The 19,789-nt window shown below is 38.0% G+C and overlaps 2 protein-coding genes across 5 annotated transcripts in view; one reads left to right on the top strand and one right to left on the bottom strand.

Annotated features, from left to right (window-relative positions):
- tjp2a (tight junction protein 2a (zona occludens 2)) overlaps positions 1-1,351 on the top strand; it is a 39,128-nt gene extending 37,777 nt beyond the window's left edge. For all 4 annotated transcript variants that reach the window (XM_059538819.1, XM_059538816.1, XM_059538818.1 and 1 more), the window contains 2 exons: positions 996-1,078; positions 1,180-1,351. In XM_059538819.1, coding sequence (XP_059394802.1) covers positions 996-1,078; positions 1,180-1,351 — 255 coding nt within the window. The remainder of the gene's footprint in view (positions 1-995; positions 1,079-1,179) is intronic.
- Positions 1,352-2,052: 701 nt separating this feature from the next.
- Positions 2,053-18,937, bottom strand: LOC132126968 (amyloid-beta A4 precursor protein-binding family A member 1-like). Its single transcript, XM_059538592.1, has 13 exons — positions 18,596-18,937; positions 15,347-16,905; positions 11,871-11,969; positions 11,710-11,749; positions 10,776-10,921; positions 10,262-10,294; positions 9,969-10,064; positions 6,276-6,479; positions 6,005-6,184; positions 4,770-4,982; positions 4,496-4,615; positions 4,281-4,421; positions 2,053-2,461 (listed from the first exon to the last, which is right to left on the bottom strand). Exons 2-13 carry the CDS (start codon positions 16,877-16,879, stop codon positions 2,390-2,392), a joined length of 2,877 nt encoding a protein of 958 aa, XP_059394575.1. The 5' UTR covers positions 16,880-16,905; positions 18,596-18,937; the 3' UTR covers positions 2,053-2,389.
- Between the last annotated feature and the right edge of the window lie 852 nt (positions 18,938-19,789).

Here is a 19,789-nt window from a genome sequence, read left to right as displayed (position 1 = left end):
TTAACGTGAGACTCTTATCGGGCGATAAAAAAAAATATCGCCGTTAATCTATTCTCAAAGTTGGGTTGGGAGCTGGGTCTATACTAAGCAAGATATGATGACTTTCACCTTGATATTTCACCTTGGCCAGCCTAAAAAGATGCTCAGGACAGTTGAGGGGCCACTGCTGCGCATCGTCACGAAAGCTTATCTTTTTCAAGTGTTTTTAAGCATTACCGCTTGTCGATTTAAACATTAAAGCATCCAAACACAAGACGCGGAAAAGCTGAACAGAGTAGCTGTTACTCGCGCGCTGTGTTCGGTGCGGAGAGAGAGAGAGCCGCGTGTCACGGACAGCGACACTGAACCGAGCTCTCTTCTGCGAAGTTCTCCTCGAAGTCCCTCCTGCACCTGAACGAACAAATACAAATCGCAGTTTGAACAAACAAAAAGATGTGAAACAGCCAAATTCAGTACTCGCGGTGTTCTGGTGTTCAGGGCTCACGCAGGGAAAGGCGTCTCAAAACACTTGAACACCGAATTTGCTTATTTTTGATCTTGTGCTGACAAATACATACAAAATGTCAAAATACCCACCATGGAAATTATACTCGAAAAAACTGTCAGTTATTTCTTAAGTGAAAGTAAACAGTTGAGGAAAAACATGGGATGTGTATTATATTGGATGCGTTCGTCTCTTAAAGTGACCGCGCCTAATTTAGCTTCTAGCTGCTGTAATGTTAATCCAAGAAAATGAAAATGAAAATAACTCACTGGTTTTGGGTAAAATGTAAAAACTGTAATTATAAAAATGTATATATACTGTGTAATTATTTAATTTGTGTAAATTAAATGTTAAAAACTTTAATAATGTAATATTTCATAACTATAATATATAAATATACTTATTCAAATTGTAAAATAAAATTATTTTCAATTTTTAGGGTGAAAATTATTTTAGTGATGATTGAAAACTTACAGAAAATTGAAATCACTAATTTATTTATTTTAAACAGCTGGAAATATCTCAGAAACATCCAGATATTTATGCAGTTCCCCACAAGCCAAAACCAAACCAAAACAGGCCTCAACCAATTGGGTAAGTTTGTTCCTGGGAGGTTTTTTCCCCACTAATTAAAGTGTTGATGTGCTGTTTTGTTGAACGGGCCGCCCCATCAGTAAATGCTCTGTTCCCTACAGCTCCAGCTCAAACTCTGAGTCCCACAGCTCTTCTAAAGCGCCGTATTCAGAGAGTCGCTCTCACCACCGCACCAAAGATCACAATGATGAAGAGGAGTATCGCCGGCAGCTGGCCGACCAAACCCGCAGAGGCCTCTACAATCCCCAGAAATACAGCGACACTGAGCTCTAGCAGCCAGCGTCCCGCACACACTCGGGATGTGTCCTGTGCATGTCCTCATTAAGGAAATGAAGGTTTTTTCTAGTTGTTGTGTGAGTAAGAGGGACTGTCATGAACCACAGATAAAGCAGATGAGACATTTCTAGCCACAAACACACATGCAGAATAAACATGCCATTTATAAAACAGCATCTTTTTATACCTGCAACATTTTTATATTAAATCTCAGTGTTATTTCTTGTCTGCATGTAGTTTTTTTGTTTGTTCTTTCAGACTAATTGCACATCTTTTAGTTTTCTCCCACAAGGCCACGTGTCTGTTTCTTTTGTTATTTTCCAAAATATTTGCTGAAGTGCCTCAATGTCATCGATCAATCATGTATTAACGTGCATATACTACTATACTAACTTATATACACAACCGGCTTATGATATAATGTCACATTAGTTTTTATATTGATTCTCTTAGGTCATGTGTAACTATTGGTGTGTGTCTATGATTTAACCACTAATAAAACAAGAGTTGTGGGATTTTTACATTTTAAAGACAAATAAATAAACCTTTTAATGTTGTTACTTTGCTTGTCATTGTTTATGCCTTTCTCATTGCTATTAATAACCCAAACTATATGTAGAGCAGAATTTACCAGATTGAAAATGATGAAAATGCACATCTTTAATGAAAACGAAGCAACGTAAGTGTTTGGTTGATTCCTATACTTTAGTAGACGTAAGAGAACATTCCAGCTCATACATCAGATGTGTGTCAATAACAGCTAGATTGCAATGCTCCTGTATTACTGTGCTCGGTGCCGCTGATCTCGTGATCGTTTAGGTCCAGTCGTGAGTCGATCTGCATCCATTTCTCTTTGGTTCTAATGCCAGTCCTTCAGAGAGATTAAGGCAGCTCACATGGTGCTGGAATGGTTTGGTTTATGCACTAATGGAATAATAACTAAATACATCCATCTAGTTAAATAAATCTGTAAACGGTTATATTAATCTTTCAATAAATATGAACTCTGCATCAGCTCATGTGGAGGTGATGGTGTCAGATGTAGACGGGTTGTTCCTGGGCCGTGAGCAGGCGGTACATGGCTGCAGGCATGGTCTTCATGTGGATCTGACAAAAACAACATATTACAGTATTCAGCTTCACTGGATATCCATTCATGTGTTGTATTATTAGGATTATTGGAGTACTGAGCCATTAGCTTAGCAGCATGCTAACTTCAAAGCTTTAAACAGCCGTGTTATTATAGTAAACTAAGGCTGCATTTACACAACACCATTTTTTATTTAAAAAATTGAAAACTGTTTATGCGTTTTGGCCATTCATTTACACAGCAATGGTGTTATGGGGCCTTGAAAACGTGAACGGTTTTAAACGGGTTTCAAAGTGCTCGTTTTTGAAAACAATACTGATGTCATCTCTTGTGTGAACTAGAAAAAACACAAATTTGTGAAAACCTTGACATCATGCGCATACGTATTACTTGTTCAGTAAAGGTTTGCGCGCAGATGTGTGTTGTTTCATTACGTCGCCAGCTACTGGCCTGGCATTAATAATACAGCTTTTTTTGTTGTTTTCACAGATCTGTATGAAAGAGATTTTGACAACACTGTCATTTGTACATGAAACACAATGGAAAAACTTTTTTAGTACATTGTTGTTGTTTTAATGCTTAAAACCCATATATATAGTTACTTGAACTAAAATGCATTTTGACGAATTAAAATCTAAAAAAACTATTTTATTTTATCTAGTTGCCAGAGCAACATTTCTCATTTTAAAATGAATAAAAGCTAAAGACATTTTTTGTAAAACGAATAAAAATTACATAAATTCCACAAAATCACTAAAACTTTAGAATTAAAAAAAAAAAAAAATACATATAAAAACAAAAATAGTATTTCAATAAAGTGCATCAAATATATAAATATTATATAAAGCATTTTGTCTGTGGTAAAATCACTATAACGCACAGCCTCAGGTGCTGCACTGCTGTTATAAAATGGCAGTAATAGCAATAGGATGAAAGCCAACCAATATGGCATATATTTTTAAATGTATTAATAAGAATAAAGCCTCTGCCATACAGTTCATCAACAATTTTCTGTTGCCAAGAAAATTGTAAATAAACTATTTAAATAAACAATATGCACTTTTATAAGGAATATGAGTCACAGATATGTTCATCATGGCTCATCCGAATTTAGAGTTCAAACTATCCAAAATTAGTTTTAATAAAATCATGATCTCAAACTTCTAAATCTAACAAAACTAAAAAAAAAATCTAAAAAGCTGTTTTTAAATCACCCTCATGTCGTTCCAAACCCGTAATAGCAGAAACATAGCAAGGAGATCAGTAAAATAATCCATCTGATATCAGGTTCAACCATAATTTGACAAAGCTACCATAATACTTTTTGTGCGCAAAATTTGTTTTTTACGTTGTACTCATGATTTGATCTGAATGAAAACAACGTATCCATGTGATACAGCTGACACAGAACAGTATATACTGTTTACGTGTGTGATGCAGTACTTTCTAAAATGGCGCCATGGTGACATGAATGAGACAAATTGTTGAATAAAGGTTTTTTTTTTTTTCGTACAAAAAGTATTCTCATAGCTTCGTAAAATTACGGTTGAACCCCTGTAGTCACTTGGACTATTTTACAGATGTCCTTGCTACATTTCTGTGCGTTGATCGTGTAAGGATCCTTGCTGTCTATGGAGGGTCAGAGAGCTCTCAGATTTCATCAAAAATATCTTAATTTGTGTTCTGAAGATGAACGAAGGTCTTACGGGTTTGGAACGACATGAGGGTGAGTAATTAATGACAGAATTTTCATTTTAGGTTGAACTATCCCTTAAATAATTGTTTTCATCTTATTTATTTAACTGAAGCAGTCTCTGCTGTAATGGCGTGGTTTACCTCTCCCACAGCGTTGGACAGGATGTGAACGATCTTCTCGTGAGCTGTGGCCACCACGCTCTGACCGCCGATCTCGATGATGCGATGGCCGACGCGGACCCCTCCTCTCTCGGCAATCCCTCCTCGCATCAGACTGCAGATCTGAACACAACACCAACTCTGTCAAACATCTGTAAAACATCACACACTTCTCATGTTTCACCGTGAACACCCACAATGCCATTCTGCACACTGAAACCCAGCTGATAGCGCAGGTCTGGTCTGCGAATGAGCACCATGGTCACAGGAGGACACCTGACGATGTTCATCTTGATCCTGGATTGACCCTTCAGCCCCTGAACACACAACAGCATTGGTGAAAACATCAATCCCAGAATACACGCGGACCATGACAAAAACCCATCCAAGATAGCAGAAGATTCTCAGTTTTCATGGTGAAATGGCTACAGTGCTTGCAGATGTAATAAAAGATGAGAAATAAAGTCCCACTTTAATGATGCTCTGGCAGGTGGAGAGCGGCAGGCCCACCACACTGGTGCCGTTGACCGTCATGATCTGATCACCGATGTTGAGGCGTCCTGACTTGGCCGCGGGTGCGCCGTGCATCAGGCTGGCGATGATGACGGTGGGGAGGATGGAGCCCCAGCCGGACTCCACGATTACCACACCCAGAATCTCCCCTTTCTGCTTCTCGATGTACACCTGACACAAACACATCCCAAATACTGCTCACCGAACAGACTCCAGCAGGGCCTTTAGTGAAAGTCCTATGGCGGCTGAAGAATGTATAAAAGATGATTTTTGAGTATTTGCTTTATATTTGCGCTTATTTTTGCTGCTGTAGCATGGAAATTTCCCCATTGTGGGACAAATAAATCTTATCTTATCTTATGATAAAGCCATCTGTGCCCCAACTGTGTCCCAATGACTCTTTATATAATTACAGGTAAAAGCATAAATAATTAACTTAGTCCTATACTTAATAGTTTTAATGCTGTTAGTGTGTATGGCAAAATTCATTTTAATGTAATCCTTTTATTTTAAAATGTTTGTTTTTCTTTGGAATATCTGCCAATCTGAAGCAATGTTCCCACTGCAAAAAGTCTAATTCTACCTAAGTTTTTTTTTTTTTGCATATTATGGGAAATTGTAGAATGTGTTTTCATATCTGTTGAGCCATACACTTTTCCACCTTAAAAAATAATGGTTTGAAACTGATTTTTTTCAATCAATGTTTTTCTCTTATTATGCTTAAATTGGGCTTTACATTTTCCAAAGCTTCATTTCTTATTTCAATTCTGAGTCATCATAAAAAAATAAAAAATAAAAACTTTTGACTGTGAGTAATATGTAGGGCCAGATTTACTACCAGCTTGCATCAGAGCAAACCGTCTTCTGGCGTTAAAATAGTGCTGTCTGAATTCACTAAAGACACGCAGTGCTGAATTAATGCTGAAAAGTCGTGGACAGTTATTTTTGTGCCTGACCTTTTTGAATATGCATTTTTCCCCTTTCAGACGCACACTACATGGGAGGAGGGTATTTAAACGAATCATGCAACACAATTTACTATGATTTAAAGCTTGTCAAATTACTGGTATTTACGGCATTAATTAAGGCATTAAGGCAGTAATCTGCGTTGCATTTTAAAACCCACAAAAAATTGAAAAAAGGGAATGATTTACTCAGCTACTTTGTCACTTTATGGCCACTGGTTAACGTACATCTCTGCAGTTTTCCGACTTGGAGAAGTGAATGAGGTCGTCGTTGTACATGTCCTGAGTGTTGAGCAGGTCGCTGTACTCTCTCTGGCTCAGGTCCTCTGGATCGATGCCGTTGGCTCTCAGAAACTCCTGATACGCAACGCTGAAGGCCTGACCGATGGACTGAGCAATCAGCTGAGCCTGGCAGAGACAAACAACGAACGACATACAGGAAGCATCAAGAATTAGCATTTGTGCATGAAGTGCATGGTGTAAGAGTTCGTACGCGTACATCTTCTGACTCAAACACGTGGCAGATCATCCTGTACTGGCGACAGTCGTCCCGCGCTGGGTTTGTGTGCTGTGTCTCTGCGGTGTCTAAGTTCTCCTGTGCACTCTGAGAGCGAATCATCTTCCTGCGAGCCATCAGCACAACCATGTTCCCGATGTCAGCGATGTACGAGATGGTCCTCAGCGGATGGTCCATCATGGTGTCCTGCCAAAATAAAGATGTCAGTTTGTTGGTTTTTAAGTGCCAATCATTTAATCAAATTTATTGAGTTATTCTTGTAATTATATGTCTGTTTTAACAAATAAAAAAAATAGTTTAAACACAGGGTAAGTTCTTAGAAATGTGCTCTCAGTATTCATCTTGGCTTCTTATGGTTTTGAAAAATGTCAATCATTAAAGGTCCCATGACATGGATTATTTCCTTTTCTTTAAATGCTTTTTAATGTTTCCTTAGGTGTACTTATATTGTTAGTATGATTTTTACATTTAAAATTTAGAAATAAAAAGCTTTTTTTATATCCTGATATTAGCCCTCTGGCTTGAATGCTCTGTTTGAAGGGGCGTGTCTGCTGTGAGACTCCGAGTAAACGACAACTGTTGTGATTGGCTGACATCTTTGCATTTGAAATGCGTATTACATGTGGACATATATATTATTACATATGTAATATTATTACATATATATATACACTACAGCTGTCGAGATTAACGAATCGTGGATTTGTTGATTATATAATTATTTTTTCGATCTTGTCCCATCACATGAAAGGCTGCAGTGATGAGCATTGAGTAGACAGAGTCTGTTTATCGCATGAATGCAGTCATCTCGTCATTATTGCAACACGTTTTCTCTCACAAAATGCTTTCACCACAACTAACAGCAAACACATGAATACAGTAAGAGCTCCGTTGTGCAGCATAACAGCGTCAAACAACGTGAAGTTGATCGTTTAGTCACTGGCTTGATTCAATGCATAAACAGTATTAAACTAAATTAAATTAAAATTTAGAAAGAAAGTTTGTGTGAACTTGAATGATTAACTACACATCAGAAATCACTGATCACAGATCAGGCATTAATGAACACTGTTACTCACTGTTTGTGCCGGTGCTGTCGAATCCATATCATTAAAGTCTGTTTGTAACGCCTTTGCTGACATTGCGACTGAATTATATGTAAATTTTTGGGCGGGCAAAGCAGAGAAAGGGGAGGTAACATTTCTCTTTACAACGTCACAAAGAGGAGATTCCAGATCAGCCGTTTGAGCTTCCGTTTTCTCAGAGGCAGAGAAAGATAGTAAAATCTCGATTTACACCAATTAACATTTTTAGAAACTTGGGGACCACATACAGTCGTGGCCAAAAGTTTTGAGAATTACATAAATATTGGAAATTGGAAAAGTTGCTGCTTAAGTTTTTATAATAGCAATTTGCATATACTCCAGAATGTTATGAAGAGTGATCAGATGAATTGCATAGTCCTTCTTTACCATGAAAATTAACTTAATCCCAAAAAACCTTTCCACTGCATTTCATTGCTGTCATTAAAGGACCTGCTGAGATCATTTCAGTAATCGTCTTGTTAACTCAGGTGAGAATGTTGACGAGCACAAGGCTGGAGATCATTATGTCAGGCTGATTGGGTTAGAATGGCAGACTTGACATGTTAAAAGGAGGGTGATGCTTGAAATCATTGTTCTTCCATTGTTAACCATGGTGACCTGCAAAGAAACGCGTGCAGCCATCATTGCGTTGCATAAAAATGACTTCACATGCAAGGATATTGTGGCTACTAAGATTGCACCTAAATCAACAATTTATAGGATCATCAAGAACTTCAAGGAAAGAGGTTCAATTCTTGTAAAGAAGGCTTCAGGGCGTCCAAGAAGGTCCAGCAAGCGCCAGGATCGTCTCCTAAAGAGGATTCAGCTGCGGGATCGGAGTGCCACCAGTGCAGAGCTTGCTCAGGAATGGCAGCAGGCAGGTGTGAGCGCATCTGCACGCACAGTGAGGCCAAGACTTTTGGAAGATGGCCTGGTGTCAAGAAGGGCAGCAAAGAAGCCACTTCTCTCCAAAAAAAAACATCAGGGACAGATTGATCTTCTGCAGAAAGTATAGTGAATGACTGCTGAGGACTGGGGCAAAGTCATATTCTCAGATGAAGCCCCTTTCCGATTGTTTGGGGCATCTGGAAAAAGGCTTGTCCGGAGAAGAAAAGGTGAGCGCTACCATCAGTCCTGTGTCATGCCAACAGTCAAGCATCCTGACACCATTCATGTGTGGGGTTGCTTCTCATCCAAGGGAGTGGGCTCACTCACAATTCTGCCCAAAAACACAGCCATGAATAAAGAATGGTACCAAAACACCCTCCAACAGCAACTTCTTCCAACAATCCAACAACAGTTTGGTGAAGAACAATGCATTTTCCAGCACGATGGAGCACCGTGCCATAAGGCAAAAGTGATAACTAAGTGGCTCGGGGACCAGAATGTTGAAATTTTGGGTCCATGGCCTGGAAACTCCCCAGATCTTAATCCCATTGAGAACTTGTGGTCAATCCTCAAGAGGCGGGTGGACAAACAAAAACCCACTAATTCTGACAAACTCCAAGAAGTGATTATGAAAGAATGGGTTGCTATCAGTCAGGATTTGGCCCAGAAGTTGATTGAGAGCATGCCCAGTCGAATTGCAGAGGTCCTGAAAAAGAAGGGCCAACACTGCAAATACTGATTCTTTGCATAAATGTCATGTAATTGTCGATAAAAGCCTTTGAAACGTATCAAGTGCTTGTAATTATATTTCAGTACATCACAGAAACAACTGAAACAAAGATCTAAAAGCAGTTTAGCAGCAAACTTTTTGAAAACTAATATTTATGTAATTCTCAAAACTTTTAAATTTAAAATGTAAAGGGTATTTTTTTTTTTCAAATATCATGAATATTATCATTTGCACCACATGACATTTCACAACCTGAACAAACCTTGTCTTGTCATGAAAACGTAAAGATATGTGATATCTTAGAGAATTATTGATGATGACACACATTCATGACGAGGGTGTGCAGAAGTCCCTCTCTACGACATCACTTCCTGTTTTATATATATATATATATATATATATATATATATATATATATATATGTAAATAAATAATTAACAAGCAGTGAAGTGTTTGGTTTTATAAATAAGAATAAAAGACTACTAATCTACTAAAATTACTTACAAACTACACATATCAGGACATTCGTATCACCTTGACATTTTTAACATTATTCTCCAATGAAAATGTCAAAATATTGTTCATTTGCAAAAACAGATAACTCTGTATTTCATTGTCTATTCCAATTAATCTCAATCAAACTGCAGTTGGTTTATTTTGATTAGGCTAAAAAATAACTAAAGAAATAAAGCTAACTAGCCCAATATGAAAATGTGATATGACATTTGAGTTATCTGTTTTTGCTAATAAACTCATACATATAAACTTCGTATACATGCATACATACTGTATAATAATCAAAAAACATGTTTGTGTATGTTAAGCTACAATATAAAATATTTATATTTTAAATAGTATTTCAAACATTTATTGGGATTTCATTCTTTCTATCAAATTTTCTTCATTATGATATGAGGACATTGGCAGCACCCCAACATTTTTGACTTCATTCTCCAAATAAATGTTGTGCACCTGTGTGTAAGCGCTGAGCACTTTGATCCTCTGCGTGGATATAAAGAGGTCCACTTCTGTGCTGGCCGACAGCCCACTCTCAGTGCCCTGCTGATACTGTAGAGCAAGACAAACAGCTATTACTCTTAAAACAGCACATCACCTCCTGTACTAGCATATACACCGCTCTCTAGTCTCCCACAGAACAGATGCTGCTACTCGTAATCGTCAAAATGCCTGTCACATGAAAAAAGAACAGCAAAAATACATAATACCGCAAATACCAAAGTTACTGAAGACCTGAAATAGCGTACCTTATTTCTGATTTTGGCCTGTGCCTGGGCTGTCTGCTCGACAGGGGACAAATAAAAACAGAGAACGGTCAAATAAAGCCTACAAACATAAAAGCGCATGGTGGGCGACTCAGACACAGCGCGGTTGGTTTGGAGATGAAGGATACGCCCAGATGAAATCAAACAGGATCATCTGGCTAAAGGGGGACCGGGTGGGTGGGATGTCGGTATTGTGATAGGCTGAAGGTTTCTGGGAAACACTATCAAAATTTGGGCTGTGATCAGAATGACATCAGCAGCCCCAGAGACTAAACCTGACTGTCAGAATCAACGAACTGTCACTCAAGATGTGTCTGTTAGGACCTAGATATCCAGAAATGTTTGTGACATGTTTTACACCCATAAGCTCAGATGAATCATGATGTCCGTGAGTGTGTGAGGTGTTGGTGTGTGCATGTTTGAGCATGCTGTCAGGGACATCAGAGAATCACACCAGCGGAAGCTCTATAGATATATACGGTTGTGTGTTTCTCACCCGGACGCGGCTCATGGCCTCCTGGGCCTGCTGCATGCGGCCGCTCTTCGTGGGCGTCCTCTCTGACAGCAGCTGGGTGGAGCCCAGGAAGTTAGCGGCAAAAATGATGCCGTCAATCAAGTCCTCTGGGTCACACGGGCCAGGAACTGAGGAAACATTCACACCATAAATATAGCAGAACACTAAACCTGGTATTGTGCATTATTCTTAGGTTTCAAATCAGTGGAGCCCTCTGAATGTTCTTGTGTTTCTAATTCTCTTTCTTACATGACTCAAAATCTCACTTCTGGTATCAGTATAATATTTTCAGGTTTTTTTTAACCAGACAACAAATACATTGTGTGTAAAAAAGTTTTTTATTTTTTTTTTTTACCATTGAAAGAACACTTATAAAACACGTTTATATTTATTCTTCATTCCTTTATTCATTTTTGAATAATGGTAATGAGAAATCAAAGAAAAATGTGCTGGTCATGAAAATTAATCATTATAAGTTATAAAATAGAATATTATTTATTAAAAACATTACTTGTATAATAATATTCACCTTTTTTCAACTCTAGTTATAGAATATATTAAACAGCATTTAAAATAATATGTATTCATTTGTATTTAATTTTAGGTCAAATGTAACCTGGATATATTTTTTCCCAGGCTTTGTTACACATATTTTTTTATTCATAAGGAATTTATTATCCTGAATAATCCTATAAGATTGTAATCTGTCTTTACAATTTATGTATTTAAAGTTTTACCTATATATAATATTTATAAATAATACACCTGGACATATTTTGACAAGCATTGTGAGAATGTGAGATTTACATGAAACTAAAATGTAAATATATATATGTAAAGATGCAATGTTACATGATTAGAAAAGATAATTAATCTTTTGATCAGTATAATAAGAGCCTGCTTCCTTTAAACTTACCATCAACATATGCAGGGAAAGAGGCCAAATTTTTCTTAGTCTGCAAAAAAAAAAAAAACGCAGTATTACTACAAGTCACAGTAAAACTGTAAAAAAAATAACAATAGGGATAAAGATTACATCATAAATATATCAACTGCAGACAAATATGATAAAATGACCTCTTCACTTGGGACGCTGGGACTGACATCTACATCCTGGTCCTGAAGGACACCAGAGGATACTGCTCCCAAAGGAAGTTCAGCATCTTGAATCCGAGTCTGTAAAAATGAAGGCAATCTGCTGCTAGTAAACAATATCAAATGCTGCAATCCACAGACTTGTTCTTAAAAATCTCAGTGTAAATGCATCATTTGAATCACTTGATAAGTTGACGTTTTATCTAATTAAGAGTAGAAATTATACATTGCAAATATCAAATGATATCTAAAATCATATATTCCATGGTTTCTGTTCCTACTGTAAACCTTATGTTGATGACTAATTAAATTTAATTACTTTTCCTATGGAGGAAAATCAGTAGCTAAACTCGAGAGGTTGAAGATCTGAATGTGAGAACGTGTCATATTAATATTTGTATTTGTAAGTTAAAATTTACACTCACAGCCCTGATGTGAAAAGCTGAATCTTTCAATTTGCACACACAGAAAAGGATCAAAACACCCGTGTTTTGAATTGGAAAAATTGTAGATTAATAGTCACAAATGTGTAGAATGACATTCACACAAAGAAAATGACATACACACATGTTTACGACATATTTACTTTTGCAGTTTTACTTCAGTTTCGCTGCACAACGTCAAGTCGGCACTTACAACCTCTCAGATCTGGAAGTACAAGTTCAAATCCTAGCGCTCTGACTTTTGCTACTCTTTTTGCGGTATTCTGTTGCAAAACTCACTTGTGCACTTGTATATGCAGATGTGAGAGAGCAGAGCTGGGGGCGGGGCTTTGGTGCGAATGAAGACATTTTATTGGTCGATGCCCGACCAATGAACAACGCCAATTCTTTTCACTGAATATCCTTAGCTTTGACATGATTTTAAGACACTGCATTCATTTTGCCATTCAGGTATTATCTAGTAGACAAATAATGCAACATATTTTATATGTATATCCCACTGCATATTACAGAGTAAACTCGCTTTACCAGAGCATGCTTTGATCTCACCGGCACGCGGTCACGTGGTTCATGGAGCTATCAATAGTACTAAACTAAACGTTTTGTCAATATGCTTGAAATGTATTAATTGGGACAGACAGCAGTTTCATTATATTTGCAGCGATTTCCAGTCATTTGTAACACATTAAGTGCATACTAAATTATGCATGGATAACTACGTTGATGACTATGCGTTACAATAGCGTTTTACACTGAAAAAAAAAATGGAACAGCATTACGTTCTAATACTCCTCCTTGGCAGTTAAATGTGACTAAACAATTAAGTGTAACTTTTAATCAATAAAATAACTGTACCACATGTTAACTCAGTCCTGTTTACTTAATTTAAAGAGATCATGGTACTAAATAATATGCGCAATAATTATGATCCATGAATGACCATTTGAAATATAACATTTTCTAATATGGTTTTGTACTTCAATAACTGTGATAGCCATATATATATATAATGTGTATGCATGTAAATATTTCCAAAATATATACTGTGCGTGTATGTATACAGGTCCTTCTAAAAAAATTAGCATATTGTGATAAAGTTCATTATTTTCCATAATGTAATGATAAAAGTTAAACTTTCATATATTTTAGATTCATTGCACACCAACCGAAATATTTCAGGTCTTTTATTGTTTTAATACTGATGATTTTGGCATACAGCTCATGAAAACCCAAAGTGCCTGTCTCAAAAAATTAGCATATCATGAAAAGGTTCTCTAAACGAGCTATTAACCTAATCATCTGAATCAACTAATTAACTCTAAACACCTGCAAAAGATTCCTGAGGCTTTTAAAAACTCCCAGCCTGGTTCATTACTCAAAACTGCAATCATGGGTAAGACTGCTGACCAGAAGGCTATCATTGACACCCTCAAGCAAGAGGGTAAGACACAGAAAGTAATTTCTGAACGAACAGGCTGTTCCCAGAGTGCTGTATCAAGGCACCTCAGTGGGAAGTCTGTGGGAAGGAAAAAGTGTGGCAAAAAACGCTGCACAACGAGAAGAGGTGACCGGACCCTGAGGAAGATTGTGGAGAAGGACCGATTCCAGACCTTGGGGGACCTGCGGAAGCAGTGGACTGAGTCTGGAGTAGAAACATCCAGAGCCACCGTGCACAGGCGTGTGCAGGAAATGGGCTACAGGTGCCGCATTCCCCAGGTCAAGCCACTTTTGAACCAGAAACAGCGGCAGAAGCGCCTGACCTGGGCTACAGAGAAGAGGCACTGGACTTTTGGACAAATTTTGCATGTCATTCGGAAATCAAGGTGCCAGAGTCTGGAGGAAGACTGGGGAGAAGGAAATGCCAAAATGCCTGAAGTCCAGTGTCAAGTACCCACAGTCAGTGATGGTCTGGGGTGCCATGTCAGCTGCTGGTGTTGGTCCACTGTGTTTTATCAAGGTTAGGGTCAAAGCAGCTAGCTATCAGGAGATTTTGGAGCACTTCATGCTTCCATCTGCTGACAAGCTTTATGGAGATGAAGATTTCATTGTTCAGCACGACCTGGCACCTGCTCACAGTGCCAAAACCACTGGTAAATGGTTTACTGACCATGGTAATACTGTGCTCAATTGGCCTGCCAACTCTCCTGACCTGAACCCCATAGAGAATCTGTGGGATATTGTGAAGAGAAAGTTGAGAGACGCAAGACCCAACACTCTGGATGAGCTTAAGGCCGCTATCGAAGCATCCTGGGCCTCCATAACACCTCAGCAGTGCCACAGGCTGATTGCCTCCATGCCACGCCGCATTGAAGCAGTCATTTCTGCAAAAGGATTCCCGACCAAGTATTGAGTGCATAACTGAACATAATTATTTGAAAGTTGACTTTTTTGTATTAAAAACACTTTTCTTTTATTGGTCGGATGAAATATGCTAATTTTTTGAGACAGGCACTTTGGGTTTTCATGAGCTGTATGCCAAAATCATCAGTATTAAAACAATGAAAGACCTGAAATATTTCAGTTGGTGTGCAATGAATCTAAAATATATAAAAGTTAAATTTTTATCATTACATTATGGAAAATAATGAACTTTATCACAATATGCTAATTTTTTAGAAGGACCTGTATATGCATAATAAATATACACAGTACACACACATATATTATGTAAACTAATTTCATTTTAGATGCAATTAATCGTTGGACAGCACTACCATTTTTACATAAAGATAAGCATAACTTAGTTATATATAATTTATATAACTAAGATCATTTAGAAAAATGTGTTTTTAAAAAAGGCTGCAGGAAACCTGTTGAAAATGTTTTTCTTTAGACTATTTGCCTAAAAACTCATTTACTTCATGTCTGTGCTTATAGAATAAAAAAAAATCAATAAATACAAAACCTTTGGTGTCATTCTGCAAAAAAAGTCAAATTGTGGCCTATTTAAAATAAACGTTCATATGGAACCTCACTGTAAGGAATTGGAGTAATTCTGCCGGACAGCTCACTCACCTCATACTGTGGAGAAGACTGTGATAGCTGACACGGAGACTGTGGATGTGAGTGAACCTGAGGCTGTGGCTGAGGATGGTTCTCCTCAACAGGGCTCACGTCCTGTCTCATCACCCACACAGGCTCTGTGATCTCATCAGGCCTGTAGGGCGAACGCACCGTCTTGGTCTTAACCTCCTCGATAGCTTCCTTAATATCCCTGATGGCCAATGAGACAGCGTCTCCTGTAGCTCTGCAAGACTCTGTTATCTGATCCTGGCCTGGAGTGGATGACATGTCACGTTTTTCCATCACTTCTTCCTGCAAATCATGTGAAAGCTGAGCAGTTTCTGAACTCTCCTCTTGGGGGGGAGCTTCTTGAGGAAGGCTAGTCGAGCTTGACGTCTTCCTGACCTGGACTCTGACTCTACCTGAGCTTTCGGCTTCATCTCCTGACTGTTCATCGTAGTGGTGCAGCCTTGAGCCCACTGAACTACGCTGATCGTGGTCTTCCTGAGAGTCGCACTCATCCGTGGTCACGCTCTGGTTTCTCTCAAACGTTTGAGGTCCCTCAAGGGCTGGATTAGGATCTGTTAGGTATGAATCTGTCTGAGAATCTGGGCTTCGTTGTGGGTAAGAATTAGAGCAGGCTTCAGGACTAGAGTCTGAGAGATCCTCTTGATGGTCTTCGACATGGGACATGGGACTCTCGAACTCTTTATTCTTGTTTGTTTGAGGGTAACCAGTGTTAAAAAGAGCAGGGTATGAGTTTGGATCTGAATTGTAGCTTTGAAGAGTCTCATGGAAGATTTGTGGAGACTGAAAAAAAGGTTTGTTCATCATCTGGTGAGGAGATGTGGCGAATGGAGGAACGTCTACTCTTAGTGGACTGGTTCGTTTACCTTTAGGACGACTTTTTGAAGCAATCTTAGGAGGAGCACGGTCATGCTCAGGAGTTTCTCTGAAATAGTCTTTTTCTTGGTTCTCTTTCACCAGTTCCTCTTCGCCAAAATTAGATTCTACACTTTGAACCTTCTCCTCTAACTGTTTCAGTGAACACTGTGGATCCCGATCAATGCGTGTATCAGATCCATCCAGTCCATCAGTGATTGGTTCATCCTGAGGAGGAGGAGTCAGTAGTTCTTGAGAGGAATCTTCTGGAGATAATGGCTCTGGAGCTTGCTCTTTTGGAGGAGTTTTGATCACTTGTTCTTCTTCTTTGTGCTGTTGTCTATATCTGTGCTGATGGAGTCTCGCTCCCCTTCCATGATGTCTTGATGCCCCCGGTTTGGGCTGTTGGCCAGCTTTATCTTCTTTATCTCCGCTCTCAGCCCGCCTGCGTTGTGCTTCACCGGGAGCATGCCGTCTACGGTGACGTGGGGGACCTCGGCTAGATCCAGACATGTGCTGGTTGGCTTCTGCATCAGGATTGTGAAGCTGGCATGGTCTCCATCTGGGTTGACCTCCCTCTAGGGGAGTCCCATTGGGATGCTTGCTGCGATGAGGGGGAGGACCTCTGAGAACTGCCTCCTCTGGCTCCTCCCTATGGCTCATGGCTCCGTCCACTCACAGCTCATCGCCTGAATGACAGCCAGAAATCATAAAGGTAGTATATCTAACAATATATAAGGGAACCAGACAAACTGTAAAATGTCCAAAAAAAAACATATATCCAAAGCAAAATAGTTTCAGACACCTTCAAGATTTCTCAGATTATTACAATTTATTCACTATAGTTTAGAAAACGGTAATAAAATATGACAAGAACTCAGTTAAACCGTGTCAGAACAAATTAATCTTGATAATGTCAGATAACTTTGTTAATTAATTAGGTTGAATAGCTGTCAGCTGTCAAATCTAAGTACACAATTAGATAATACCAATTTAGGTCAAACAATTACCAGGCAATGTTTAATTTTGTTCAGTCTTTGATATAAAAAGGTCAAATTAGCAGTTAAAGAAAAAAAAACACTTATAATATGTCAGTTTATGTTGCTATCCTCACTTACATAAGTGAACTACAGTGTCCTGCACCCACTAATAAAAACAAATCTGGCATCTGAATAATTTTTGGATTGACTGTATTAATATGATAATCTAACATAAATGCAACTAAAAATGAAATTAGTGTCTAAACAAGCTATGTGACTTGTATATGTGTCTGTGTAGTGACAGAGTAACATGTTGTATTTGTGTTTCTGCGCAGAGACGTGGTTTATGGCAGTGGTGCAATCAAAGATAGCTTCACTGTGGGCAGACGTCATGCTACAGTATATACAGACCTGGATTACATCTGCGAGCATGCATATTACAGTCACTCTACAGTTTAGTTTCTGATGGCAAAAAGTGGAAACGACAATATACACTAATTCTTCATTTAAATCAGTTTAACAATGTAAATGTAAATAATAGTACAAACGATAATATAATCAAATTAAATCACAGCAGGTACAGCAAAGCACAGTAGGTTTAATGAAATGAAAATCCTGCTTCAATTGTAAAATACTGTTGTGCTAAAAAAAATAATAATAATAAATAAAAACCCTGACAGCTGGTTATAGCTGTGGCTAGAAAGTCACTGATATGGGGCAACTTTTGGCACCTGTTTATTTTACAGTTCATATCGGATATCAATTAGCCATAGATAGATAGATAGATAGATAGATAGATAGATTTTGAAAACAAAACACCATAAACGAACGTAAATATGAAATATAATCAAATCTGATTAATCAGGTGAGGATTTGATTTTTTCCCCTAATAGCAGTGAACAGTTTACACAAGGATCGGTCAAATCTATTATTATTGTTTCACTGCATGTTTGTTCAATATTATTGTACCATTTTTACATCAGCATTACAAACATTTAGCCTCTTACTCCTAATATCAGCTAATAATCCTCCTAATAATCCTCTAAATAAGCGAAAACCAACAGCCTCATCGCGAATTGTTTTCATTGCATCCGAGCAGATGTCAGGATCGTGGAAGTGTTTATTCACTGCTGCAGTCACGTCCATCCATCTGGACATCCCGAACATTAAAAACCTGTGATATTCTCAATTAACCACACAATAAACACAAAAATGTGATTTATCGGGGCGATCTGGAAACTTTCCCCCGGTAATAAAAGTTAAAAGCCTGTTATTTGATAAAGTAACAGGCCTGCGCTGATGCAAACACACATCCGTCTCCAGTGAATCCATCAGCAGGTGCAGCTCCTGTCAAACACCACACACAACAACTGCTTACACCTTCATCCTTTACACTCACCTGTTAGGACCACAAGCGATGAAGAAGAGCTCTTCGGCTTGCCTTCATCTTCGTCGGTCTTATCAACACACAGGGATTAAGCGGCGGATCTCAGACCCCTCCTTCGGCACACAGTGACATCAGAGCGGATTACACGGCAGTAAACACCCTCCCTGCCCCCAAACCATCCCGCTACAAACCGCACCATCTGTCTTGTGCTTTTGAGTCAGTGACACTTCCTTTGCACATATTAATATGTTCAGAGGTTATCTTCTCTATAAGAACCTCGGACTCAGAAATTAATCTTCTGGGTAAGGGATGATGTGCGCACTGTTCCTCACACTGAGTGACAAACTCAATTTAATCGCGTCAGACTACGTTTATTTGGTCGCTTCGTTTTTATTTCAGTCGCGTCGCGCTGGGTAGCCCCGCCCACAATTAAATCTAATTGGTCCAATATGTAAATATTAGCGCTGTCAAACGATTAATCACGATAAATCGCATCCAAAATAAAAGCTTTTGTTTACATTATGTGTGTGTACTGTGTATATTTATTATGTATATATAAAGACACACACATACAGTGTATATTTTGCAAATATTTACATGTATAGCCTATATTTATATTCATATAAATTATATCATATATAAAAATATTTAATATATAAACAATTCATAATTTTATTCATTATACACATGCATGTATGTGTTATACATACTAAATATACACAGTACACACAAATATATTATGTAAACTAAAACTTCTATATTAGATGCAATTAATCGCGATTAATCGCTTGACAGCACTAGTAAATATGTGAATGTGTAAAACAGTAAAAATTGTCTGTTTATATAAAGTATCTAAATATCAATGTATATTAAAGTAATACAATCACATATATTTATTTTTAATTATGTTTTAGTCAAAATGTTGTGTTATCATGTTGCATAATTATTTAAATAATCCTCAAAATACTAACAAGGCATTTTATAGACACAAATAATATATAAATTATATGTGCAAATTATATATTATATATGCCCATGTATCATTTTCTGGGAAAGCCTATAAATAATACCTAAATGTCAGAAAGCAGCAGTACTAAGACCCTTTGGGAACATGCACATCCTTAAATCAAATTTTTTTTTTATAGAGTTTAAGGATTCTTCACTTACCCTTTCAGTACTTGTAGCTGGAATGCAAATTTTTTATTT

The sequence above is a fragment of the Carassius carassius genome, chromosome 45 (assembly GCF_963082965.1).
Source record: "Carassius carassius chromosome 45, fCarCar2.1, whole genome shotgun sequence".
In the NCBI taxonomy this organism is placed as follows: Eukaryota; Metazoa; Chordata; class Actinopteri; order Cypriniformes; family Cyprinidae; genus Carassius; species Carassius carassius.
Note: the sequence above shows the minus strand (reverse complement) of the source record. Positions and strands in the feature narration are given on the sequence as shown.